Source organism: Oryx dammah, unplaced genomic scaffold (assembly GCF_014754425.2).
Source record: "Oryx dammah isolate SB20612 unplaced genomic scaffold, SCBI_Odam_1.1 HiC_scaffold_5, whole genome shotgun sequence".
NCBI lineage: Eukaryota > Metazoa > Chordata > Mammalia > Artiodactyla > Bovidae > Oryx > Oryx dammah.
In genome coordinates this window covers 55,818,180-55,845,123 of record NW_024070189.1, presented here as the reverse complement: position 1 = coordinate 55,845,123, position 26,944 = coordinate 55,818,180, and the positions used below count along the sequence as shown (strand labels likewise).

The 26,944-nt window shown below is 43.4% G+C and overlaps 1 protein-coding gene across 4 annotated transcripts in view; it reads left to right on the top strand.

Moving 5' to 3' along the window:
* ARHGAP26 (Rho GTPase activating protein 26) overlaps window positions 1–10,737 on the top strand; it is a 479,720-nt gene extending 468,983 nt beyond the window's left edge. For all 4 annotated transcript variants that reach the window (XM_040239820.1, XM_040239819.1, XM_040239822.1 and 1 more), the window contains one exon: window positions 4,529–10,737. In XM_040239820.1, coding sequence (XP_040095754.1) covers window positions 4,529–4,617 — 89 coding nt within the window. In that variant the 3' untranslated portion in view covers window positions 4,618–10,737. The remainder of the gene's footprint in view (window positions 1–4,528) is intronic.
* The last annotated feature ends 16,207 nt before the right edge of the window (window positions 10,738–26,944 follow it).

Sequence of the window (26,944 nt, the reverse complement as noted above, 5' to 3'; positions counted from 1 at the left end):
GCTTTCACCAAGAGCACCTCAGACTAACTGGAAAGAGAAATAACTGGTGTTCCCAGGAACATTAGTCATCTAGAAGCAGTGTGATTAGTGATACCTGGAAAATTCATATGGCATTCACTAAAATTGGGTTCTTGGGATGCTTTTATCCAAATGTGAGATGGGCCAGATCCTTCCTTCCCGGGGTACAGGGTGCAGTGGTGAGTGCAGGCAGGGCTGCCCCAGATTTCCTCTACTGATAAAGGGCATCTCAGGCAGGGGGGTTCCCAGAGAATTTCTTGTGGAGTCTTCTAGCCTCCCCAGCCTCTCCATATCTCCCTCGGGCGTTTCTACCAGCTGCCCAACTGGTCTTACTGCATCTACTCCTGCCCCACAACCCAGGCGCTACATAGCAGCCAGATGATCGTTTAAAAATGGAAGTCGCATCATGTTGTTCTCCTGCTTCTGGTAGCCTCGTGCTGTTCTTAGAATTATTGACGAGGTCCTCCAGGTCCCACCCCTGCCCTCTGGCCCCCTCTTCCCCTCCCTTGATACATAGCAGCCTCTGAGTCCTTCTTTATGTTCTTAAATAGGGTCGGCAACTATAACTTGCCAGTGAAATCCAGCCCACTGACTGTTTTTGTAAATAAGTCTTCCCTGGAACACAGCCACCCACGCCTTGTGTTTATATATTATCTATGGCACAACAGTGACAGATTTGAGTAGTTACACACTGATGATCTGGCTTTTTAAGAAAAACTTACACAGCACTGTTCTGAAATCACAACAAGCTTCTCCCCATTTTGGGGCCTCTCACTTGCATTACCCACTGCATGGCCATCCACTTTGGTTTATTTAGGTTTTAACTCTTCAAACTCTTGGCCACCCGCTCATATCCCTATCTTAGCCTCATTCTCCCCTCATCAGTTTACCTAAAATTACATGCTTGCTTACTATAGATGGCCCCTCCCCTAGAGCAGTCTCCCTTCTTCTTCTGTGTGCAGAATGGGGCACGTAGTAGGTGCTGAAGTAACATTTGTTAAATGAGTCCACTCATTCAGCCACACGGGGGCCTGCACTCCTCCAGCTAGTGCTGCTTCCCCTTGGGGCAGCCTGCTCTCAGGATCTTAGGTACACAGTTGCTCCTGGTCCATCGTGAGTGAAGGAGCCGGGAGAGCGTGCCTTGCTGGAGTAGGGGTGTATGATGCGAATATGGACTGAGCTGAGAGAGAGTAGTTGGCAGTAAGCACACCCACGTCAGTAGCAGCTTTTATTTGTTATAATGCCTGCTGGGCTGGAGAGCTGCCCAGGCAGCTCACTGCAACACCTTGTGTGTTTACAGAGCTTAGGGGACACTGGTACAGTTCAGAAGGTTGGATGTTGGTGTGATTCAACCCAGCAAGTACTTACAAGCATCTTCAGTGTCCGGGGAGTATTAGGCTAGGCCAAAGTGGTAGTACTTAAGGCCTCAGAGCCTGGGGTCAGATGTCCTGAATTCAGATCCATCTCCATCATCTGCCAGCTTTGTAATTGGAACTAGAAGTTTAACTTCTCTGAGTCTTTGTTTCTCATTAGTAACATGAGGCTAACAGCAGGAACAACTCTGTAGTCATAGTGAAGATGAAAAGAGGTCCTGCAGGGGAAGCACTTAACAAAGGGCCCACCAGTTAGTCTCCATGGGCACCATCATTCTTCCTCTCAAGGATCACCTCCTCTGGTTGGATAGGGATATGATATAGTGGGAAAGGGCTTGGTTTCTGGGATCAGACAAATTGGGTTCAAATCCTGGTTCTAACATGGTGCCCCTGCATGAATCAGTTTACCTCTCTGAGCCTTAATTTTTCCTCAGCTATAAAATAGGGGTAATAGTAGTACAAGGTCGGATCCTTAAGATTAAATGAGTCTGTCTCTGAGTCCATGGCTATTTCCCAGTCACCATTTGTAGGTGTTAGCTTCTTTCATTGTAGTTCACTGGAGGAGAGTGAAGTATGTTGCAGACTAAAATGCACTGAAAAACTAGGTAGGGAAAACAAGCTTAACACATTTGAACAGCATTAATAAGACCTATGAATAATATGCGGTATGTACGATGAGCATTCCAGGAGCCTGGGGAAGGGAGGGAGCAGGTAGATGGCGTTCCATGACGGTATTTATGGAGGAGGTGGGGCTTCAACTGAGCCTTGAAGTGTGAGGAAGGGAAACAAAAGATGACAGAAAGCTGGGGGTTCTGGGGCTGCCTCTTTCCTTTGTCAGTTCTACCACTTCGTTGCAGGGGCATTTTCACACAGAGAAGTCATAACTTTCTGTGAATGAGTTAAAATGCAGATCCCTGGGCCCCCTCCTCGAGATTCTGCTATAACCCATATGCCATGAGGCCTAGGAATCTGCAGTTTTAATAACTGTGCAGGTGCTTCTGTTGCACCTGGTCTGGTACCATGCCTTAGTGAAGCCTAACTTGCTGACTCCACTGTGTCAGCAGTCTGACCCAAAGGCTGCGGCATCCTCTGCCATCCCCCATGGCATTTCTCTCGTTCTTTAGTTTGGAGGGCCTCCTTTGTCCACTGATTCTTCCCTTATTCTGCAAATTCCATTTCTAATGTTTGCACACATTACCATCTCTGCACCTGAGCTGTGTTTGAACACAGGAACAGAGAAAGTCTGAAAGAGATGGACTCAGTGCATCCAGCAGAACAGCAACTCAGCGAGGAGCTTTGCTATTAAATAGGAGGTGTCTTCTTCAGGTTTTTAATTTGTGTGTTGATTTATTCTTTCTAGGTCTTTAGCTTATGGGAATGAGTTTGATTTGTTTGGTTTGGGTTCTGAACATTTGAGATTTCCCCCAGCTTAGGTGATTGTTGAGACCAGGTTGTTGAGACTCAAGTTTGACCAGGAAAGTCCTGCTGACCAGTCTAAATTACTGGTCAAATGATGCAGGCTCCCCTGCTGAGCATTTACTGTGAGCATTTACTGTGCTTTCTCCATGTTGGCTCCTGAACCTCCAAAAGAGTCCACTGAGGGAAAGAGAGTTTTGTTTTTGTGTGTGTTTTTTTTAAATCACCACTTGATAGGTTGAAGAAACTGAAGTAATCTTGACAATATCAGCTGGATAGATGGGCAGGAAGCTGGGGTGTTTGGGTGCTAGCGTTTCAGTGGTGGGCTGAGAGAGCTTGGTCGCTGGAGAGACTGCATTGCTTTTAAGCTATGTTGTATTCTTCCATGGAACTTCTTTCCCAGACTCCTCCTTGTGTGGTATCATGAATCCAAAGTACCCTTGCTACTTGGATCTATTCCTAGAGAAACAAAAGCATGCAAACATGTTGGAGGCCAGCTTATAGGTGTTTGACCTTGTCCTTTCCTACAGAAGCCTTCAGAATCTAGCCAGGGTTGACACTGATCTTCTGTAAGCCTCAGTGGCGATCCTTCTGCTGCTTCTCCATTTAGTGTCATTGGTCTCTGTTCTTTCCCTGCAGACCGAAACTAGAGTTGTATTGTAGTGTTGAGGGTGGAAATGGTTTTCTAAAATGAACTCAGGAAGTCATTCAATTAGCCTAAGAAGGGAATGGGGGGAATTCATTCTCTCCAAACAATCTTGGAAAAATTGTTGTTTTCCTAAAATGTTAGGAGCAAATGTCCTGCCTCACCCAAGAGTGATTTGTATATTCCCAGTTCACAAACATGAACAGCCCCCTCTCCCAAGTCCATGATCCCTTCTTTCTCCCTTCCTGCTGTTGACTGCTTTGCGGACTCAGCTAGATTGTGTGTAATTTTTACAGTGTCACAGTGGTTTCCATGGAGATGGATTGTCATATCACAGAACATTGGGTATGTGGTCTTTGGATATGGAAAAATCAAAGGGGTAGAAATTTTCTAAATTGCAGCAGAGAGGGAGAGGACAGCTCTCAGACTTGTATATAGGAAAGAGGAAAACTGTAGAGAACGGGAAAGAAAACTAAGGAAGGGTATGGTTGGAAACGAGAGAGGGCCATTCAAAGACTATAAGATACTTTTCAAAAATGCAGAGGTAGTTTGCAAGGAAATTGGAAGCAGAGGGTCAGGATTTGAAGGGAAATAAAATGATTAGGAGCTAGGTATCTTTAAGGACTAGTTCTCGGGAGTTCTCCATGGATACTTTGGTACATAGTCAGCACTGGGTGGGTAGATGAGCACATAGATGGATGGATACCTGGGTAAAAATAGAGAGGGAATATCATGACTGTGATCTCTAAAAATCTAGCCTCTATCCTAAAAAATCGAAATGTTACTTCTTTATAGTTAAAATCAGGAACTTTGCAAAGTCCATGAAACTCCTAAAATTGTGAGTAGAATTTAAGTGTCTGTGTCTTTTCTCCTTTTAATTATGGAGAAAGTGCAGAATGACCTTCACCAGGTTCCCCAATGGTGAAAAACCTCTGGTTTAAACAAGTACCAGAATTAGGTTCCTTAACAAGCAACGGCACTCACCTGTAAGCTTCCTCCACACAAGTGCAGCCCATATCCCCCACCTTGTCCTGCGTGTAACGTCATCTTCTCTCTCTCCTCACTTCCTACACAGTGCATCCGTCCCAGGAACCTGGCTGGTTGGAGGGGACTCTGAATGGAAAGACGGGCCTCATACCTGAGAACTACGTGGAGTACCTCTAACCAGGAGCCCTGGCAGAACTGCTGAGCTTTCCACTGTATCCATGACAACTGCTGATTCCAGTGTTGTGGACCATTGCTCTTTGCCGCTGAGAAATACAGGGTGACTGACTCTGCTGCTACCTGTCAGCACGAACGTTTTCCTAAACTCTGGTGTCACACATCCCCGTGATCATCTCAGCTGACATGCGGTAATGCTGCAAGAAACAGAAGGAAATCGGCAGAGGAGGCCATGTGATTTTGATTACCTTGAGAAAGGCTTACAGAGCCATGTCTCTCATTTAGCACCCTATATGGGGTGTGCTCATTTTGTTTTCACAGTCATCCAAACCCCAACCCTCTGAAAAAGGAAGTGAGTGAGATACAAGTAGTCCCTAAGAGCATGCAGTGTGGCCAGCTCTGACAGGGCTGGGCAGTGGCCTGAGATCCAGGCTGGGTCCACTGCTTTTGTTTACAGTAGACACTCACTCTATCCCACCTCTGAATACTTGAGCCCCGCAGCGCTCAGGGCTGCTGGGTCTGTTTGTTTGCATGAAGGATGGAGAGGGGTCACAGCACTGGTTACACAAGATCCAATCTCACCATCTCTAAAGCAGCCATTGGCCCCGCATCAGCAGAATTCTGTCCAGTCCTCTCATGCAAGAGAACACACACAGTTCAGGGCCCCCCTTCCAAGCTGGGAACTTCTCTGCCACTGAGGGCTGCCATCACCTCATAACCATGGCGACCCAGCCTGCTCTAAACCAAACCAAAAAGTAACTCAAAATCTTTGCATGACATTTTTTTTTTTTTTGCCTCCTCCCCCTTTCAGTCATTTTTTGAATGGTTTTCCAACAACCTGGTCAAGTTCTATGCTTCCCTGATGGTTCAGCTGGTAAAGAATCCGCCTGCAGTGCAGGAGACCTGGGTTTGATCCCTGCGTTGAGAAGATCCCCTGGAGAAGGGAAAGGCTACCCACTCCAGTATTCTGGCCTGGAGAATTCCGTGGACTGTATAGTCCATGGGGTTGCAGAGAGTCGGACACGACTAACTGACTTTTAATTAACAAGGTCTACTTGGGGGCAGATGGAATAGCAGCTGAGAACTGTTCCCTTTTTGATAAATTTTAGCAGCACCAAGATATATTTGGAACAAACTCTAGTAACCTCTTGAGATTAAATTACATACAGGCTTAATATTTCTGTTCTTGCATGCAACTTGTGTGTGTTTTCTAGAGGGCAACATGCTGCCTCCTAAAGAGGGACACCCTCTATCTCTCTCATTCCTTCCTGTTCACCTGTCCCTCCCCCTGCCCTTGCCTGGCTCTAGCCTACCACCGACCAGCTCCCCTGGCCATGCCCTGGGTTGCTCAGCACTGGTGCCTGGAGGTTTTCAGGCATGACTCCTGAGCTAATAACCCCATGGCCTCCAGTTTAAAAGGACATACATGTTCACTGCCACTCAGAAAAAGGGAATTGTTTCTCAGGCTTTTGGGGTGTGAGACTAATATCATAAGCCATTGTGATTTAGGAGGACGCCACAAGGTTGGGGCATGGAAGGTGGGATGGGTACCTTCTGAGAAAGGATTTCCTGGACCAGAAGGGGCTGGGTCTTGTGGAAGACCACCTTGGATGGGGAAGTTTGGCCTGGACGTTTCAACTCCACTTGGCTTCCAAAGAAGAGAGTCCAAGTATTTTCCACACTTGAATGTCCCTGCAAGAGTGATTCTGGGCAGACCAACTCCAAAGTGAGGGACTGTCAAGCTCCCTGGGAGCCCTTCAGGAATGGCAGCCTTGTTCCAGAGTGTGTCCTGCTTCCGGAATTCCTCTTGAGGGAACTTTAAAGAAGAAAAGAAAAACTTGAATTGTGTTGAATTACTGTATCTTTTACATTTTTTTAAAAGATAAATTTGTAAATAGAGTGATTTGAAATACTATATGGCAAAGTTTTATATTTGATATTCTTTAAGCTAGTTGCTTCACACATTTAAGCTTTGATTGCTGAACAAGTGTGTATATGAGGCAGAGAGGGGGACACATGGTCAGAGAGAGCCAAGGTCAGCCCCTCTCTTGCCTTGAGGAAGAAGATATTTCCACATATTCTTGCTGGTTCTTGGTGGTAGACGTGGCACATTAATGGTGTTCAGTCTTCTTTATCCAGATGTGTTTTTTTAAGCATTTCTTGGGCTTTGGATTTGGAGATGGAAAGAGCATCTTCAGGCAATTAACTTTTCCAAGAACTCCTACCCAGTAGTAAGATGAAGCTCAGGATTTAAACAGGTGAGGCCAAGGGTTAGATTTTTTTTTTTTCCATTTTTCTTCTCAGGTGTATTTCTTGGTACCCCAAAGTACCAGGACAGAAGATGGGATAGTTGTGTGCTCCTTGTATCTTATTCTTCCGGCACATCTTATAAGGCTTTATAACCAAGTCCAAGCTAAAATTTGCAAATGTTTTATGTGTCTAGGTTCTAAGAAAAACTGGCTTAGGATATTTAGTTCTTGATATGCTGCTTCTTCCTTTTTCCCTAAACATGTTTATTCATCTCAGATTTCCTCTGGCTCCAAAATAAGAAAAAAACTCCAAAGAGGGATGGAGATTGTGCTATTATAGCTTTATAGATGACTTTGAAGTTAATAGGAGTTTGTTGTGATTCATTCCATCAGCTCAGGGATGACACAGCTATTACCCAACCCAGAGCAAGCAAGACACTACCAATGGATGAGGGAGTAAGAGTTAAGATTGGAGAAGACTAAGATAGGACCCAGGGGAGCTATTATTGAAAACCCAAGAAGAAAAGGCACACAGGGGCAGCATACATGTACTCCTTGCAGACTCTGAACAGCTTGGGGACCTGTTCACAGGGGCCAGAGGGGACCGGCACACTCTGTACCACTGTGCTTTCTAACTAGAGTGCAACATAACGCTTTGAATACATTTGACGTTTTAGATCACCTGCCCCATCAGAACCTTAACTGGAGCTACTGTGGGGGCAGCCAGAAGGTCCAGACCCTGACTTTCAGAGTTCCTTACCGAAGCATACCTGTAAACATTTGGCCCCACCTTGACCACTTGGGAAGCATGTCCCTCCCTCCTAGGTTGGCCCTGATTTGAAGCTGAGGGAAATTGGACTGGTGCAAATGGAAATTTTAGGTAGAGCCTTTCCTGGCTTCTCTGGACAATGCTGGGCCCTGACAGATGGCTACTCTGCTTCCTTTTCCCTGGCCAGGCTCCCCTCCTCCCCATCAGCTACAGAACTGGAGACACTGTTCAGAATATGAGCCAACAAAAAAGAAGGAACTTAAAGACTGAAAAATGGGTTTTGCCCTCCATTACCTTTGCTCCCCACTTCTGACTCTTGTCTTTTGGAAGAAGGAATGTTAGGGCAGTTAGGGGAGTGAACTGGGTATCAGAGTGGAATACTATGAACCAAAATCTCTGAGCTTTCCCAGGAGTCTCATGTTGCTTTTGGAAGGCCCTGGGATCAGGTTGGCAGACATAGTCTGAGTCTTCTGCAGACATCAAGATCAGTCTCTCCTCCTCCAGGTACTCCCAGAATTTACAGAATACCATATCTTAAAAAGACAATTAGTTTCAAATTCTTCCCCCAACTCCCCAGGCAAGTAAAGTCCTGACTTGCTCAAGACTGATGATATTCTCTTCTCTTTTCAAATCTGAATATAGAGGCACGGATCCTGCATAGCACTGCCAGCCATGGTGTCCCAGGACTGGAGCCAGTTTTTAGCTTGGTTTTTTAGTATTTCTACAGACAGTATGTATTTCCTTATGCCAGACCAAACTGGGTTTTGTTTTGTTTTGTTTTCCCCCAGCATAATTCCAGTTCATGTCCTCTTGCTGAGTCCTTTTTGGATAGAGAGGCAGAGAGAAAGAGAGAAAATGGAACAATCAGGTATTGGCCAGCTGGTATTAGCAACACAAAATCATGCTAGCGACAGTGTCATTTCAGGTGTGCCAAGACTCTGCAGTTACGTGTGCCATGCCTATAGCTCAGATGGAGGTCCTTCTGCCATGAGAGTTTGTGTCTCTTGAAAGCAGCAACCCCCGTGACACCAAAAACTATTTTGACTGTATAGATTCTAAAAACATCCATGACTGAGGAGTAGTGAGACTGAAATAATAGACTGAAGTAACGTGATCAACTACTCATGACTGTCTATTGGCACATTTCATCTTCTGGCTCCTGTTTCCAAAAGAAGCAAATCTGGACCACTCAGCTTTATAGACAGAGAGCTCCTGGGTACAACAGTGGCTGTTAGGGCACTCACAGTTCCCCTAGCACTGAATGTTTTATGAGCAATCATGTTACCCAAGTAGGTAGCCAGTGGGGAGGAAACTCAACAGCCTCTTGACTACCTGACTTTGAAAGGAATGGCCTGGGTGTTCTTCTAGGGAGTTATCTGTCATATCTGGCAAACTTGACAGTAATTATTTACCTAGACAACCCTGCCCCACTCTTTTAAGTTAGCTGGGTGTCCTCTCACACACCCTGTGTCAGCATTTAAAAAATGTATCTTGTCGTGCTTCAAATGTGTTTGACAGTCAGGCTGGTGTGCTGGCTGCAGAATCACTTTTCTGTAAGTGTAGCCTGCCAGTGACAACAGCTGTGGAATAATGGACCTTGCAGAAACCTGAGCATACCTGAGACCAGACTCCACCAAGTCACAATTAGCTTTTTCCTTTTACTGCCTACAGTACCTATCGAACTACGGAACTTCCTAGAGCAGAGGGAGAGGCTGTGTAGAGAATCCACACATCATCCAGAGCCAGCCCTGGCTAAAATGTGGCCTCCTAATGGAAGGACTTGTATTCTTAGAAGAAAAAGGATTGGGTGTAAAGTAATGCTAGTAGCAGAAAGGGACAAACCATGCTGAAGAACTGTGGATTTTTTAAAGAAAGATAAATGTAATTCTTAATAGGGGGGAAAATCTATCACATGAAAAGGTCACAACTAATATTTTACACAAGTTTTACAGGCCACTACAAGATGGAAACATCTTTCAAGGCAGAATGCCTTAGCAAGCAAGGCTAAGGACCTTAGCACAGTCCTGGACCCATGTAAGTATAGCAATTACTATTACATCAGAATTCTACTGAGTGTAGTCAGTGAGAACCAAGAGTAGTGATAAAGTGTCAGAATTACCTGGGCAGTCCTGGAGGGGCCAAGACATTCAGCACCTTTCCACATCAACCATTTCTATAGAACTGTCCAAACAGACCCTGCATGCAGCTTCTTTGGGTATCCAGATGCCAGGGTCAACCTTGTACCTGTGAAAAGAGATTCATCTGGTGATTCTTAAGTGTATATGTATTAGTATGTGTTTGTGTTTGTGTGTGTGTATGTGTGTGTGTGTACAGCTCATATTTACATATATAACGAAACAGACTCTCTTCTAGAAACCCACATAAGCTGGCAGTTGCTGAGCCTTGACAGCCTTTAAGATTTAAAGGTTGAGAATTACAGAAACGAGAGAGGCTGTTGATAGACGATCAAAGATGTAAATTAAGTGCCATTTTAAAATTTTGTTCATATTTATCAGATGGTTACTATCTACAGCTATATTCCTTATTAACTTATTAAGAGTCATGTTGGAATAAAAAAGATCAAACTCATAAACAGTAAGTCATCATACTAGGATAGTGTTCACAAGCACTCTAAAAGACATTTTGTCCATTACTTTGAAGAAAATATTTGCATGTTTAGTTCATAATTTAGGCTACCTTTGAGTATATTATAAAGTGCTGTGTGATATAATATCAATAAAGTACTTAAAAATGGCACTTTAATGTTTTTTTAAAAACCATAAATGCACTGTTTTAAACTTCAATTCAGTATTGAATATTGACTGGTGTGTAGAATCCTATTTCTTAATTAAAAAGTAACTTGTGACTAGAATAGAACTTTTCCCCTGTTATTCATAAAACAATTTTACCATGTTCGGGCTTTAGAACAACAACAAAAAAAAACTGTGCTTTCGCGTCACTAAGCATATCTATAAAGAAAATATAGTTTCTGTTGAGTGGCCTCTGAAACTTGGCTTTCTTACATTTGGTTGGTTTATGTGACAATCTCTGTGAAATGAGTGGAAGTATGATTTTTGAATTAAATGACTTTTCCATTTGGTGGTATGATTGTCTCTTGAATTTCTGACAAAGTTTTGTTTTGACGTGATGCATATTTTTATATTTGTTTCAAATAAGCGAAAACCATGATCAGAAGTTACAAGTGTAGTCTCCTGTGGTCCCTGGCAACAACCGCTGTGCTGATTTCTGATGTGCTCTGGGTAGCTCTGGTTTCCTTTAGGGAGGGGTCCACTGCTCATGAACTACAATTAAGCTGCAAAAAGTCACATTCCAATGACTGTTTCTGAATTTATCTCCTGGGAAACATATTTTATTCTTCCTAAATTCAATTGTCAAATCAACCATTTTCTGGAACTTCCATTAACAGTCTGGAATAACCAAAGAGCCAGAGTGCAGACAGTCCTGTCACAAAGCTGGGTGTGTCTCCCAGGGTTGTATTAATAAATCAGTTACTTGTGACATGTTGTCCCAGGCCAGCTCATGTTATTGAGTTGTTGCATTCATCACATCCCCTCCAGGTACATCCTGAGTTGCAGCCTGGGAGCCAGGTTTACAGTGCACTCCCAGCTTCTGCTATGAGAGCAGAGGAGCCAGAAGGAGAGGGCAAGGGAGCCAGGACTTTGGGGATGGAGGGCAAGGCTTTTCATTCCGGAAGCTTGCCCTGGGCAAGCAGAAGGTGAGTGAGTAGGTGCTGGGTTCTGAGGGATGCCTATTTGAATATGTGGGTCACGTGTGAACTGTTTATCCTGTCCTTGTTTGCCACTTGGTAAGGGCTGGTTTGCCACAGGAACAACACAGATTCACTGCACCTTCTTCCTTCACTGAGCTCAGTCTCTGCCCTGGAAAATTGGCATCTGAAGCATCATACATGGGTGGGGTCACAGGGTACCTGGGTGAGACCTTCGGAGTGGCACATGTAAACAACTGTTGCCAACATGGACAATGAAATGAATGTACAGATTTGTATCTTATATCTGTATCCTTGGTTTTTCCACCAGACTCTCTTCACTTCCACTTTCACATCTCTTTAATGGGAAAGATGTTTTTCATTTTCTTGTTGCTTTTAACTGCCCACTCAGGACAGAGCTCAAATTGTGTCATGTCTTGTGGTTGGTTTGGTGTTTTCACTTACTATTTCCAGCCATATGATTGGTCCTAAGAGCACCTTGATTAGACATGGACTTGATTGACACTTGAAACCATGTAAATGAAAGATTTTCTTAGATCTCAAGCACATTTGCACTTTGGGGAATTAAATCAGGGTTTCCATTCCTTCTTTTCTCGATTCTGTCTCAACCTCCACTCATACCGTGTGTCTCTCTTACCCAAATGTGTCAGTGTCTTTGGCTCGCCCTGCTTTTAATAGCACTACGCTAAGCTACAGCTCATTAACTGTGCCAGGCAAGTCAGGATTGCCTGAGTTCAGCCTGCACAGCAGCCAAGGGAGCCTCTAACCAACACAGTTCCTGCTCAGGGTGGGTCAGGCTCGTCGCCTGGGAGAGTGAGCAGCCATGCCCAGCCAGGCTGCATCTTTCAGAAAGTCACCCTGTGTTACCTGGCCATTGTCAGCCGGTGGGGACCAAAGCAGGATGGTTTTTGGTTGAAATGATCAAACTTGATTCACTATATCCCACAGAACTTGGCAACTCCTGTCACACTGGGTATTGTAAAGTGTCGTGTGTCATTGACTCCAGGAGGCCTTCCCCAGCCTCTGTTCTCTAAAACCTAGATAGCCAATAGGCCTTCCTGAGACCAACCAGCAAATCAGTCAAGACTTGAATTCATAGGTCCTTTCTCTAAGCACCAAATCACATTTGATGACTTCTTGTTCTTCTATGCATCCTAAAACTAAAAGTTGGTTGTGTTTTTTTTTTTTAAAACACTATAGCCGTATGTTCTTTTGCATTTGGGGGAGTAGATTATTGAAAATACTTTATTATTAGCTTTATTCTGTGTTTTCTGAAACTTTATCTGTTAAAAAATGTGGTAAAGTAATGCCTTCCTTGCCAGTGTTAGGTGAAGGGATGACAGTGAAGGGGAACCCGCCTTCTCTTCTACTTTTTCTCCTAATCACACCATTTTGCCCTTTCAAAGTACTTTCTACCTAAAGTTAACTCATTATTTGTCATCAGATGTTTGGCATTGTATATCACCCTCTTAATACCTCCACCAGGACAGGACCTGGCACCTGGCATGTGGCAGATGCTGGATGGCCCTTGGGGGGGGGCTGGCCTAGTAACAGGAGGCAGGAGAGCACTGCTGTGGACTCTGATCCCTCCTTCATGTCTTCTCTACACTTCTAGTTGAAAGAAAGAAGTTGGATCATTAGACATGGGTGTTTGAACACACGGTAATGTTGCAGTCTTTGGCAAGCTACTCGACTCACTTGTCTTCCAGCATTCAGGCTTGTGGGAGAGACTTCTCAGTCTCCTTTCAGACACACGCAGCCACATTCTTTCCCAGCCTCCTTGCTAGTGCTTAACACAGGAAACCATCTGGATGACCAGCTGACCGAGAGCCAAGACCCTTCTCAGTCATCTGAACTACTTATGGGTGGTATTATGAACTTCAGATCAGACTGGAGACCTGTCTTCAAGCAATCGCACATCAGAATCACCCCTAAAATAAGAAGTCTTCCTTTTTGAAGACCCTTAGAGGAAATTCCACACAGTCCCATGGGAACTGGGCCTGGTATCTAACACTCTCACCAAGGGAATTCTGTGTCCAGCTGAAGTTTCCCAGGATGCAGCTTCAGTCCATTTCCTTTCTGTATTTCCTTAGAGAGGAGCCATCATCTTTTTAGAGCAGTCACCCTCAATTTTCATGCTCCCATTCAACAAACACTGGACAGTGACCTCTTATGTTCCAGGAGCTATTTAGACCAGGAAGTATTAATCATGATCTCTGTCCCCAGGGAACTCAACAGTTGGCCTTGTTGATGACTAGTGTACAAGAAACAGAGTTTACCGTGTGCTGTTGCTACACTTGCTGTGTGTGGCAGGTAGTCTTGGGCCCCAGGGAAGATCGATTCTTTCTCTTTGAGAAACAGGTACCAGAAAAATCTTCACAAAGAAGTGACATTGGAGATGATCTTGAAAGATGGATAGAAGTTTGCTACTTAGGCAACTGGAAAAGTGTCCCAAGCACAAGGACAGCAAGGACTAAGGCATGAAAGGGAGAGAAAGAAAGACAAAGCAACAGAGAGGTGAGATCACTATGATTGTAGCGAGGAGATAAGGGCTTTCTGAGAATAGTACTCCTTCTCCCTTAACCATTAGGCTTCTGTCTTCTCTATAAGTGACAATATCGGCTGACATTTACCACTGTCTTACTAGGTACCAAACACTACTATACATGTATTAACTCACTGAATCCTCAAAATATGTGAATGAAATACTATACGTACTAGGAGTACATCAAGGCTGTATATTGTCACCCTGCTTATTTAACTTATATGAAGAGTACATCATGAGAAACATTGGTTTAGATGAAGCACAACCTGGAATCAAGATTGCTGAGAGAAATATCAGTCACCTCAGATATGCAGATGATACCACCCTTATGGCAGAAAGCAAGAATTAATGAGCCTCTTGATGAAAGTGAAAGAGGAGAGTGAAAAAGTTGGCTTAAAGCTCAACATTCAGAAAACTAAGATCATGGCATCTGGTCCCCACTTAATGCAAATAGATGGGGAAACAGTGAGAGATTTTATTTTGTGGGGCTCCAAAATCACTGCAGATGGTGACTGCAGCCATGAAATTAAGAGACGCTTACTCCTTGGAAGGAAAGTTATGACCAACCTAGACAGCATATTAAAGAGCAGAGACATTACTTTGTCAACAAAGGTCTGCCTAGTCAAGGCTATGGTTTTTCCAGTGGTCATGTATGGATGTGAGAGTTGGACTATAAAGAAAGCTGAGCACCAAAGAATTGATGCTTTTGAACTGTAGTGTTGGAGAAGACTTGAGAGTCCCTTGGACTGCAAGGAGATCCAACCAGTCCATCCTAAAGGAAATCAGTCCTGAATATTCATTGGAAGGACTGATGTTGAAGCTGAAACTCCAATACTTTTGCCACCTGATGCAAAGAACTGACTCATTTGAAAAGACCCTGATGCTGGGAGGGATTGGGGGCAGGGGGAGAAGGGGACGACAGAGGACAAGATGGCTGGAAGGCATCACTGACTCAACAGACATGAGTTTGAGTGGACTCTGGGAGTTGGTGATAGACAGGGAGGCCTGGCATGCTGCAGTCCATGGGGTCGCAAAGAGTCAGACACAACTGAGCGACTGAACTGAACTGAAATACTATAATTTTACAGATGAGGAAACTGAGCATCAGGGAGATCACACAAGCTAGGGAGTGGTGAAACAAATTTCAACATGGGTCTGCTTTTGGAGCCCATATGCTCTTAATTTTTAAAAATTTCTCTATAGATACATGTGATTTTACATAAATATATATACTTTTTTAATGGGGTGGAAGATTTTCCTTCCACTTTTGACTTGGTTCTTCAATTCTCATATCAGCCCCCTCCCTCCTTAGAACTATGTCAACCACCTCTTTATGCCCTTTGCAATAGTGAGCCCTTCAGAAAGTACAGCTTGGTTTTTCAGTGGCTGGAGTAAGAACAGGATGTTTTGGTGTTAAAACCTTTCCTCCAAGGAGCCCTTTGCTCACTCATCTTAGGTGAACTGCTCCCCTCCCCACTTGTGGAGCCTTGTGCAGACACTACCGGTTCTCTGAGCAGCCCCGGGGACTCCAGCTGCAGTCTTTGGCTGGTCCCATCATCCTTGAGGACACAGCAAGGAAACAGTCCCTGCAGAGGGCTCAGCCATATTTTTCTGGCTAAGAATAAATAATGTGCATTAAAAAAAAAATTTAACAATTTGAAAACGATCCCTTTTCCCACCCTGATCCAGCTGCTAACGACAGACCTTCAGGCTCTTCTGAAACTGCCAGGGAAATCCCAGGAGCGTGTGTCTTCTTGTGGGAGAACCAGTGTTTCTAGCCTGCTCTATTAATGCACCAAAATAGAGAGTTTTGGGGCATTTTAACCCCCTCTTAAGCTTCACAAGATTTAAAAAATTCAGAGAGAGGAAAGAGCATGAGAACTAAAAGCAGATGATGGGTGAGTGCTTTTAGGAGATGGAAAATACCTGAATTGCACTAAATGGAAAATACCTGAATTGCTCTAAAATCTGCTTATTGAGTAAGACTCTCACCCAAGTCTCCTCTAGGGAGTGGGGCTGACCTGTTACATGTCAAGATGACTCAGTTTCACTTAGGGAGCACTTCCATTATACTAATTGTTGTACATGCATAATCTCATTTAATCCTCAAATCAATCCTATCAAATAGGTACTGTTGGTACCCTCTCCTGCAGAAGAGGTAGCCAAATATTAGATTGGGTAACCTGTTCAAAGTCACTGAGTTAATGAGTAACAGAGCAGAGATTCAACCTCAAAAGGCAGACACCTACACTACCCCAACCCTGGGGAAGGTTTCAGGAGCTTCAGCCCTCAAATGTACTTCAGTCTTCTCACCCTGAGGGCTTTCTTGTTGTTTTTGCCTCCTTGGCAGCCAGTACCCCTTCTAATGCTAACAGCAGCTTAGTTTTTCTTTGGGGAGTCACCCACTCAGGTTCCATGGGTTTGGGTGGGCTGGCATCCATCCTTGATCCAGTGGTGAACCTGTGGCCCTTGTTGGGCCTGTGAGATCATCACATCCACCCAGCCAGGTGGCTGGTTGGTTCAGGAACAAGTCCAGGACCTAGTGAGATCCACAATCCCAGGACTTTGTCCTGGGACAAGGCCTCCAGGTCATAGCAGGTGAATTCATTGTATCAGGGAAGCTCAGTAAATGTCCCCTCCCCTGCCCCATCCTCAAATGACTCCTTCCGTGAGCTCTGTCTGCCACTTCTCTTTATTTGAAAGCCCTCATACTTTTGTTGAGTATTTATAAAGATTTTAATAGTGCACCTCTTAGAAAAGTTGCTTCAGAAGACAAGCAGAAGATTTTAAATATTCATAGCAATATAAAATGAACAGGACTACTCTAGTGTGATCACTCCTGGAATAAGTTCACCAAAAGAGAAACCTTGATGCCTGAGCTCTGCAAGTATATCTTTTTTGTTTTTTTTTTTTTTCAATTCTGACATTTGTTCTCCGTTTTGGACCAGAAGCAGCCACGGCTCCACGTAAGAATAGGAAGAAGTTGTGTCGTTCAGAGCCCTCTGTCCATACTCTTCCATCCCCAGCTGATTCAAGCCATCACTTGATGATTTGACTCATCCTGGGGATGCCTCAGTGTTGAGACATTTCACCCTGAAATTCTCATCGAGGACCCCCCAGTCAGGTGTAACAATGAATGCCCATAAATCATGCCTAATCATGATACAGAATTGCATTCCATCAAGTGCTCCTTGGTTAAGAAAGATGTTCACACACCCAACGGGCCGCACCCAGACCTGTTCAACCATCCCACAGATGTGAGTCTGAGAAACTCCAGTGTCTTGGAGTTCAGACCTTCACCTTCATATGGGTGGGGCTACATACTTCGAGGCCCTGAAAGGGGGAGGATAGCCTGCTGTTACTCTTCCCAGTGACATGTTCATGGTTTTCTTTTCTCAAGGACTTTCAGATCAAGCAAAAACCTTCACAGGCAAGGAGAGCACTCCTGGCCCACAAAAAAAATAAATAATGCTCTCACTTAGTATAGCACTTTAAAATTTTCCAGGTTTTTTTCCTTCAAATTTTGACCATGGCACACCCCTGATCAAAAAACCTTCAAAAACTCTCATGGCCTGATAAAAACAGCATGGCACTTCAAAGGGTGCTTCCCAGTATGGATCTAGCATCTTTTCTTCAACGTTCCTTTATGTATCCTATGCTCCAGAGGGTCCCCATCTTCATAACTCTATGACAGTCTGAACCAACATTCATTCACTTCTTTGTCAGTATTTATTGGGCACCTTCTCTGTCCACATTCAAGTGTGGGGTGCTGACTCCCATTTGTGCTCCCCACCCCCCGAGGTTCACTCAGGCTCAAATGCTCTTTGCCTTTTCTACCCCAAGGGAGATAGCTGTTTGGCAGCCATTACCCATTATTCTGGTAACAGCACCGCAGTTTTTCTTTAGAGACCCAGCCCTCCCCTAATCTCAGGTCCCAGGATTTGGGGTAGACAGACACCAACCCTGCATCCAGTAATGAACCTGTGACCCTAGACAGACCTATGAGATCATGCAAGCTACCAAGCCAAAGTGATGAGTTGACCCAGGAATGGGCCCAGGACTCAGTGAAGTCTGAGAACCAGTTTCTGTATTGGACTGTTGTGATGAGAGATTTTCTTTTCTTTCTGGATTTGAAACCATGAGAACTGCTAGCGGCCCTCTTGTGTCTTTGTCAGGGAAGTCTGCCAAAGAAATGGGAAGCCTCGAAGTGATACCAAGACAGATGATACCAATGTTCCCTGTTCACAGTAGTCAAAAGAAATGGAAACAACCTAAATATCCATTGACAGAGGAACAGATACAGAAGATGTGGCAGATGTATAGAGTGGAATACTAGCCACCCATAAAAAGGAATGAAATAATGTGATCTGTAGCAATATCAACTCAACTGGAGATTTTCATACTAAGTAAGGAAGTCAGAAAGAAAATACCATATGATATCACTTACACATGGAATCTAAAATATGACACAGACGAACCTATCTTATGAAACAGACTCATAACGTAGAGAACAGACTTGTGATTGCCAAGGGGACAAGGATGAGGGGAGGAATTGGGCGTTTGGGATTAGCAGATGCAAGCTGTTATATACAGAATGGGCAGCCAACAAGGTCCTACTGTAAGGCATAAGGAAGTATATTCAATATCCTGTGGTATTATATTATTTTCCATTATGTTCCATTAATACAAACCATAGTGGGAGTGAATATTAAAAAAAGAAAGAATGTGTATATATGTATAACTGGATCACCTTGCTGTATAGCAGAAATTAACACAAAAAATTGTGAATCAACTCTACTTCAATAAATAAAAATTTAAAAGAATACTAGTGGTCCATGTCATGAGTCCAGATGCACCTGAAATCTGTTACATAAGCCAATAAACTTATTTTGTTTCAAACAGTTCTTTTTTTAAAATTCTTTCACTGAAAACTTAAGTCCTGAGTTCTAGATAAACCTTCATAGTGTTTCTGTCCTTTCTCCCCCCCTCCTTTATTGTCTGATCCTTTCCCAGGAGGAAAGAGCACAGGATTTGTAGTCAGAAAATCTGACACGAAGTCTGGTTCTGCCATTGCCTGGAACTTGAGGTAACTACTTATTTTTTCTGCATATCCATGTTTTCATCTGTAAGATGGACCTAAGAATGCTTCTAATGCTGTTTCAATGAAATTACATGATCCTTATTCATGTACTTTATAAAATTTGCCATCCTCAGAAATCAACAATATAGTATTACACTATGGATTTCTTCAACACCTTGCAAAAAGCTGGCAGTTTCTAGGTGTCTGTTACATTGTTTCGTATTCATTAGTGTGTCCAGTCTACCAGTCTTGGGAGGCCCTAGGGCTATGTGGGCTCTGCCCATTGCCCCTGTAAAGGACAACCCTTCATATCATGTGTTTCTCCCCACTTGCTTCTCTAGTCATAGCCAAAAGGAACAGACACCAAAGCTAAAGATTGTCAGAATGCAGTGTCCTGTGACACATGCCTTGGCTTAAACACATGATGTAGGTCAGTTAGTTTTTCAGTCCTATAAATTTGATTTCCAAGGGAAGTCACCCTTAGAATTGAGAACACGAGATGAGAACTCCTGATGTTGAACAATGACTGGTGACCACGTCGTGCTGGGTACAAGTTTAAAGACACAAGGAAGTCTGTCTTCAGAGGAGGAGAATGGAGCAAATAGCAATCTCTTTGGAAGCAGAGGAAAGAAAACTGCCTTAATCCTGGCAGCAGTGTATTTTTCTTGAGCTCCTGCATGTACCTGATGCCTTGCTCTAGAATCATAAATGAGCCTACATTCTTACAACACATTGTTATACTTGGTCCAGTTTGAGTAGCTTCTGTTCCTTGCAACCAGAAGAGCCCTCCTTAAAACCATGATGGGTCCCAACTGGCAATGGGGAAACCAGAACCCCAGGTCATATAGAGATGCAGAGTAAACAGCCACTGGGCTTTTTACTTAGTCTAGAACTCTTGGACTAGGGAAGTCATTCTGGGGTTTCTTCACACCAGGAGAGAGGGTGGTGTGTGCATCTTGTACCCACCTCCCTTTCTAGCCAGTTAGGAAGGATGGGTTTAGAAACTGACATGAGTTGGGCTCATTCATTCCACTTGATCTCTTTTTACTGTTAACTTTATGCATTGGTCTTAAAACACACATTCAGTGGTATTGTTGCAGGGAGATCCAAACAGAAACAGCTACTTTCTACTTCCTCTGGCCATTGGCGGTAGGCAGAAGTATTGGTATTACTTACCTCTTTCCATTGGTACAACCCAGGTTGGTTTTCCATTAAAGGCCAAGCTGAGTGCCCTGAAGTCTGTGAAAAATCCCAGGCCTTCTGCCACATTGCTGTTCTCAGATGCTAGGAATAAAGGTAGAAATCTTGAGAGCAGACGGATTTCCTCTCCTCTGAGACCACTGCTGACCATCCATTACTGCCCAGTTCATCCTCTTTACTACGGAGAACAGTGTGCTCCTCCATCGCCCCTCCCTGCACAAGCCCCAGTTTAAGCCTATGAATCTCTTAGTCTTAGGATTGTTGTGTCCTGGGTCCAGCTTGCAAGAGCCACGTGTTAAATATACAGAAATCTTGTGAGCTGGTTGTTAAAGTGCTGATAGCTTAAAATTGGCTATGATGGGAGTATTTACAGCGACGAAGTAACCAAATGCTACCAACCAGCCCCTCCCACAAACAGCTGGTTGTTAAGCCTTGACCAGCACACCACTGTGTGTTTGACATGACAGGTGATGTCTGCACTTGGCTCCATTTACAGCCTGGACTGGTTTCAGCCTGATAGAGGGGGGACGGGTGTAGAGGTGGGGTTAGGTAGAGCTGAGAGAAGCTACAAGTACCCCACTTGGAGTTGTCAGTTACTTTCCAGTGATCTTGGTTTGGGGATAAAGTAACCTTTCCTAAGTGTAGGCAGACCTCTGCTTTGTGGATCAACAACTGGTTTTTATTTATTTACACTGGTTTTAACCAGAGCCTAGAAAAGGTGTTTGGCTCCCCACCGCATTCAAAATTGCTTTTCAGAACTTTGCTAGGGGCTGCCAAGAACAGTGTACAGATTCTGTACATCAGAATACTTGGGGGATGATGCATTCCTTTTGGTGCCCAGTTCCTGCAGGAGGGAGGAGATGGGAGCCCACCCTAGGCTCATTCCCCAAGGGCAGTGAAACTGATGCATTCCCTTTCCCTTGATGACTTCTGTGGGCAAGAGGTCAAGTAGCAAAGGCTGACTTTGCTGGTAGAAAGCCAGCATCATTGTGAGCCCAAAGGAATCAGGCTGGGTCAGAGGCCCTAGCATCCATTTCCTCTTTAGTGAGGGGTCTCTGGGAAGTTTGTGAAAATGGAAGGATTTTGATTCAGTAGATCTGGACAAAGCCCCAGACTCTGTTTCTTTTGTTGTTGTTTTTTTAAGTTTTACTAGCATATAGTTGATTTACAGTGTTGTGTTAGTTTCAGGTGTATGGCAAAGTGATTCAGTTATACATGAACATACACTCATTCTTTTTCAGATTCTTTTCCCATATAGGTTATTACAGAATACTGGGTATAGTTCCCTGTACTACATATGAGTGATATCATGCAATATTTGTCTTTCTCTGTCTGATTTACTTCACCTTATATGATAGTCTATAGGTCTATCCATGTTGTTGCAAATGGCATTATTGAATTCTTTGTTGGCCAAGTAATATTGTATATTTGTGCTAATACCACATCTTCTTTATCTATTCCTCTGTCAATGGATATTTAGGTTGCTTCCATGTCTTGACTGTTGTAAATAGTGCTAGGATGCATGTATCTTCTCAAATTATCATTTTCTCAAAATATATGCCTGGGAGTAGATTGGATCATATGGTAGTTCCATTTTTAGTATTTTAAGGAACTTCCATAGTGTTCTCCATAGTGATTGTACAAATTTACATTCCCATTAATAGTGTAGGAAGGTTCCCTTTTCTCTGCACCCTCTCCAGCATTTATTTGTAGACTTTTTGATAAGGCCATTCCGTCTGGTGTGAGGTGATGCTTCAATGTGGTCTTGATTTGCATTTCTCTGATAGTGCTGTTGAACATTGTTTCATGTGCTTTTTGGCCATTTGTATGTCTTCTTTGGAGAAATGTCTATTTAGATCTTCTGTCCATTTTTTTATTGGGTGGTTTGGGTTTTTTTCACATAGAGCTGCATGAGCTATTTATATTTTGGAGATTAATCCCTTTTGGTTGCTTTGTTTGAGTATATTTCCTCTCATTCTGTAGGTTGTCTTTTCATTTTGTTTATGGTTTCTTTTGCAATGCAAAAGCTTTTAAGTTTAATTAAGTCCCATTTGAAAATGGAGCTGGAAGAATCAGGCTCCCTGATTTCAGAATATACTAAAAAAGCTAGTAGTCAAAATAATATGGTACTAGCACAAAAATAGAAATACAGACCAATGGAACAGGATAGAATGCCCAGAAGTAAAACCACATGACTATGGTCAATTAATCTATGACAAAGAAGGCAAGAATATGCAGTGAAGAAAAGAGAGTCTCTTCAATAAGTGGTGCTGGGAAAACTAGACGGCTACGTGTAAAAGAATTAGTGCATTGTCTAACACCATACACAGAAATAAACTCAAAAGGATCAAAGACCTAAATGTAAGGCTGACCACTATAAAATTCTTAGAGGAGAACAAAGAACACTCTTTGACATAACTCACAGTAATATCTTTTTCAGTCCAACTTCTAGAGTAACAGACTCTGTTTGTAATGGGCATCTGGGGTGACTATAAGTCTGATGGTCCTCAAACATCATTTTAAGGTCACCTGGGATCAAAGCTAGACATAACTGGTGCTTTAATACATACACTTCCTTTTCAATTAAATATCAGAAATGTCTGGGTTCTCTTTATTTAGCTATTAGCAACTCTTGTTGGCCCACAGGTTCATGACTGAGAAGCTTCTTCACTGTGCTGTGATTAACACAAACATAGTAATGGAAAAATCCATAGACAGTAAATTTGAGGGTGACTATGTGGTGAAAGACCTCACCAGAGTCTTCCTAAAAACCTGGAATGAACCCATTCATCTTGAGAGATTAAATATTTTAGTAACTGAATTGCCATGATCTTTCAAGAACACCAAGGATTCCGGCAAGATCTAAATCACCACAACTTCCCCTGACTTTGGTGCTGATTAAAATAGGGATAGCTTTTAACCAAAGCAAAAACAGTTACAAAAACGGGCTGTCAGTTTGAAAAAAACAAACAAAAACAGCCACAGTTTCAACTCCTCTGTCCTGAATAGGATTAGATAAAACTAGATGCTTAAGGATCTCATCTACAAAAGGGAAACAGCTTAAAGGAGCAACGTGGTCTGCTGAAAAACAACATGGGATTTCAAATAGGCTTCCAAATTCTCATCACAGCTTCTGTGACTGGTCACTTAACCTCTCTGAGCCTATTTTCCCATCTTAAAAAGGGAGGGGGGGGAATAATTCCTATATGGCAGACACATAGGCAGAATTGGGAGGGAAATTTACAGACATGTGTATGTACATATATATCAAGCATTTGGCATCAGAAGATTGGAAACTCCACCAATTAAACATGATGAAAGTTGATCTCTGAGTTTCAGCTTTTGTCTGCAAAATAAGGATAATCATAATCCACACCACATAAAGTTGTTTTGAGAATTATATGAAATATTTTACGTGAAGTACCTGGCAAACATCTGGGGCAGTTTGAGTGTCAAAATAAAAGATAGTAAAGGATTATAACAAACTGATTAAAGTAATAATTCATGAACCCATCCATTAGAAATAAATATGGCATGTAAGAAAAACTCCTGCTTACAGTTGAAAGCCAACTCATAATGGTGGAAGAGAGACTTGATTTAGAATGCTGCCATTTGGCAACCAAAATATTTGAGTCAATTGAGAATCACCTATGGATGTCTCATCATAGGATATTTCCATAATCTCAAGTATCGCTTCACAAGAGACCCATTGATCACAAAGGATAAAATAGTGACTTTGCATTAGTGAAAACCAGTGGACACTGCCTTTTACTGGGACTAATTGACAGCACGTCTTTTCTATGAGGCACTGATAGGAACTCATATCTTCTGTGGAATTCCTAAAATATAAGTGCATCAGCTGAGTTTCATCATGAGAAAGACAAATCAAACGTTTCAAAAATGTCAATGTCATGAAATAGGACGACTCAGGAATTGTTCCAGATATCAAGACATGACAAGTGAATGCAACGCCTAACAGGGAGTTGGGCTAAAAAGAACATTACAGGGACATTTGGTGAAATCTGAGTAAGATTTATTGATTAGGTAACTAATGTAGTGCATTAATGTTAATACAATGTAGATAATTGCATTGTGGTTTTGAGAGGCAGGATTTGTAGGCAGACTTTTAGGAAATAAGTCTTAAGGGTTAAAGGGCATCAGATCTATAGCATCTCAAATGATAAAAAGAAAAAATGATTGATAGAGCAAATATAGTAAATACTAACATCTGTGGTATGAAGGAAAAGGTGGCAACATTTTGTAAGTCTGAAATTTCAGGTTTTCTTTTTAAGTATCCCATATGAAGTAACTGACAGCTGTTTGTCTTGTTAATCAATTAACAACAATAATGAAACTCTCAGTGTGGTCTAAAGAGTTTAGAAGCCAGGAAGAAAACGAGTACCAAGCCAGCATGAGGATTTCCTGAAGGTCAGTTTTTGGATTGGCAGTACAAAACGTGGCTCCCCATCCGCCTTCTGTGATTCCTGTTGTTTCAGTTCCTCTTGGCAGCTTGGTTGAAGGATTGGGGTCCCTGCATGGTCTTATAGGAAATGCAGGTTCTATGAAGTGCACCCTGCCTAAGGTAGAGGCCAGTAGGGTTGACTGATGCTGTGACTCAGGCTCTTATGGATGGAAGGGACAGCAGTGTACCAGATCCTGGGTCTACCCTCCATCCCCCAGAGAACTCTGTAGAAAGCCATTTCAGGTTAAAGGTTTAGTCTTGGTCCTGTTGCTGTCAATTTGGAGGCTTAAATATGTGGCAGTGCTTTTAACAGCACAGAGTGCCATAAAATACATCAATCACACACACATGCTGGGGAGACTGTGGCTTTGTGGTTAAGAGGGCAGCCTCTGGAGTCAGACAGACTGCTTCCAGACCTCAGATACACCACTTTTCAGACAGACAATTTGGGGAAGGTCATTAAACCTCCATGCCCCCAATTTTCCTCATCCACAAAATGGGGTTAATAACTTTAATACAGAGCTCAACTCACAGGAATAGTTTTAGTAAGTGAGATAATGCAAATGACAGAGCTTTTATGCCCATACATCCTAGCCCATCTTTAGGTATAAAATAATGTTATTATGATATTATCCTGAAATTATCTAGAATCAGAGCCAATCCATTAAAATATGCTGGGACTTCTTTCCTTCTTTGTTGCCTGCCCTGGCCAGCCCATCTTCTGATAACACCAGACATCAACTGCTTTTCATGTTGATTTTCTCCTGATGCTTACTGGGCACCCAGGGATGGGACATGCCTCCTCCCTCTGCTTCTCCCTTCTCAAGATTCCAATTTGCTCACTGAGCCCTGGGGTTCTGGAGACTTCTATGATTCCGCAGGAATTTATCCTACATGACAAGCTCAACCAGAAAATGTGTGACTGAAAATGGAACTTCAGTGCTAGGCCCCCAGAACGGTGGAATATGTTTTCACTTCTACTCTCTGCCAGGCGCATGACAATCCTATGAAAATTCTGGTCCCCATACAGAGGTAGAGGAAGAAAGCTGTGTCACTGTTAGGGCTGGGAGACTACACCCAGGATCGCAGAACAGCACACCCCCTACAAATCTGTCCACAATGGCCTTAGCCAAACCCCAGGAATGGAAGCTTAATAGGAATGTGTCATAAGAAAGATATTCCACCAGAGTCCTCTCTCCAGAGCTCCACACCCATATTTCTGCCTGCTTGCTGGACATCACCAGATGACCCACAGGCACCTCAGACCTGGCACATCCAAAGTGACACCTCGCCCCACTTCCTCCTATGCCCTCTCTTTTGGGTGATGTCACAAACAAGTCAGAAATCTCAAAATCATCCTTCCCGGAAACCCTTCCTTTAGGAGGTCTAGTGGTGGTGGTTTAGTCGCTAAGTCATGTCCAGCTCTTGCAACCCTATGGACTGTAGCCCGGCAGGCTTCTCTGTCCATGGGATTTTTCCAGACAAGAACATTGGAGTGGATTGCCATTTCCTTCTCTAGGGGATCTTCCTGACCCAGGAATTGAACCCAGGTCTCCTGTATTGCAGGCAGATTCTTTACCAACTGAGCTGGTCTATCCCAAATCCTAAACAGCCCAGACCTGATTCTCCATCTTCACGTCACAGGTTGACATTCAGCCGTTATGATCTCTCCTTCCCTCCCCTGGACTATGTCAGTAACCTCCTACCTAGCTTCCCTTCTACAAGCTCACCCCAATGTGGTCCAGTCTTCACATTAAGAGCAAAGTTCCCTTCCAAAGCAGGAATGTGATAACTCCCACAGTGGTGAAGCCTGTGCTAGCTCCCCCAGCAACTCAAGGAGGAAGTGTTGATTCTCAAGTGGGCATGCAAAGCTTAGCCTATCTAGCCAGCTTCATCTTGCCCTGAAGCCCACCCTCTGGCATACCAGACTGGTTACTGGTTCTCAGACTGCTCCTTATCCACTAGTGAATTAGCCTTTGAATGAGGTCTTCCTTCTGTCTGGACTCTCTTTTCTCCTCCTTTTTTAACCCAGAAAATACTTACCCTTCATACTCAGTCCAAAAGTCACCTTCTCTGGAAAGGAAGTCTTCCTCTTCTCTGCTCCCAGAGCATGCTTTTGGTGCCTTTGTTAGTCTAACCCTCAAGTCTGCCTTGCGATGGGTTGGTTCTGCATTTACACTGCACACTCTTCACGATCAAGGGTTCTGCATTATTGGCCTCCGTACTCTCAGAGCTGGACTTGCCTGGCTTGGGGAAAGGATGTTTATAACACGTCTA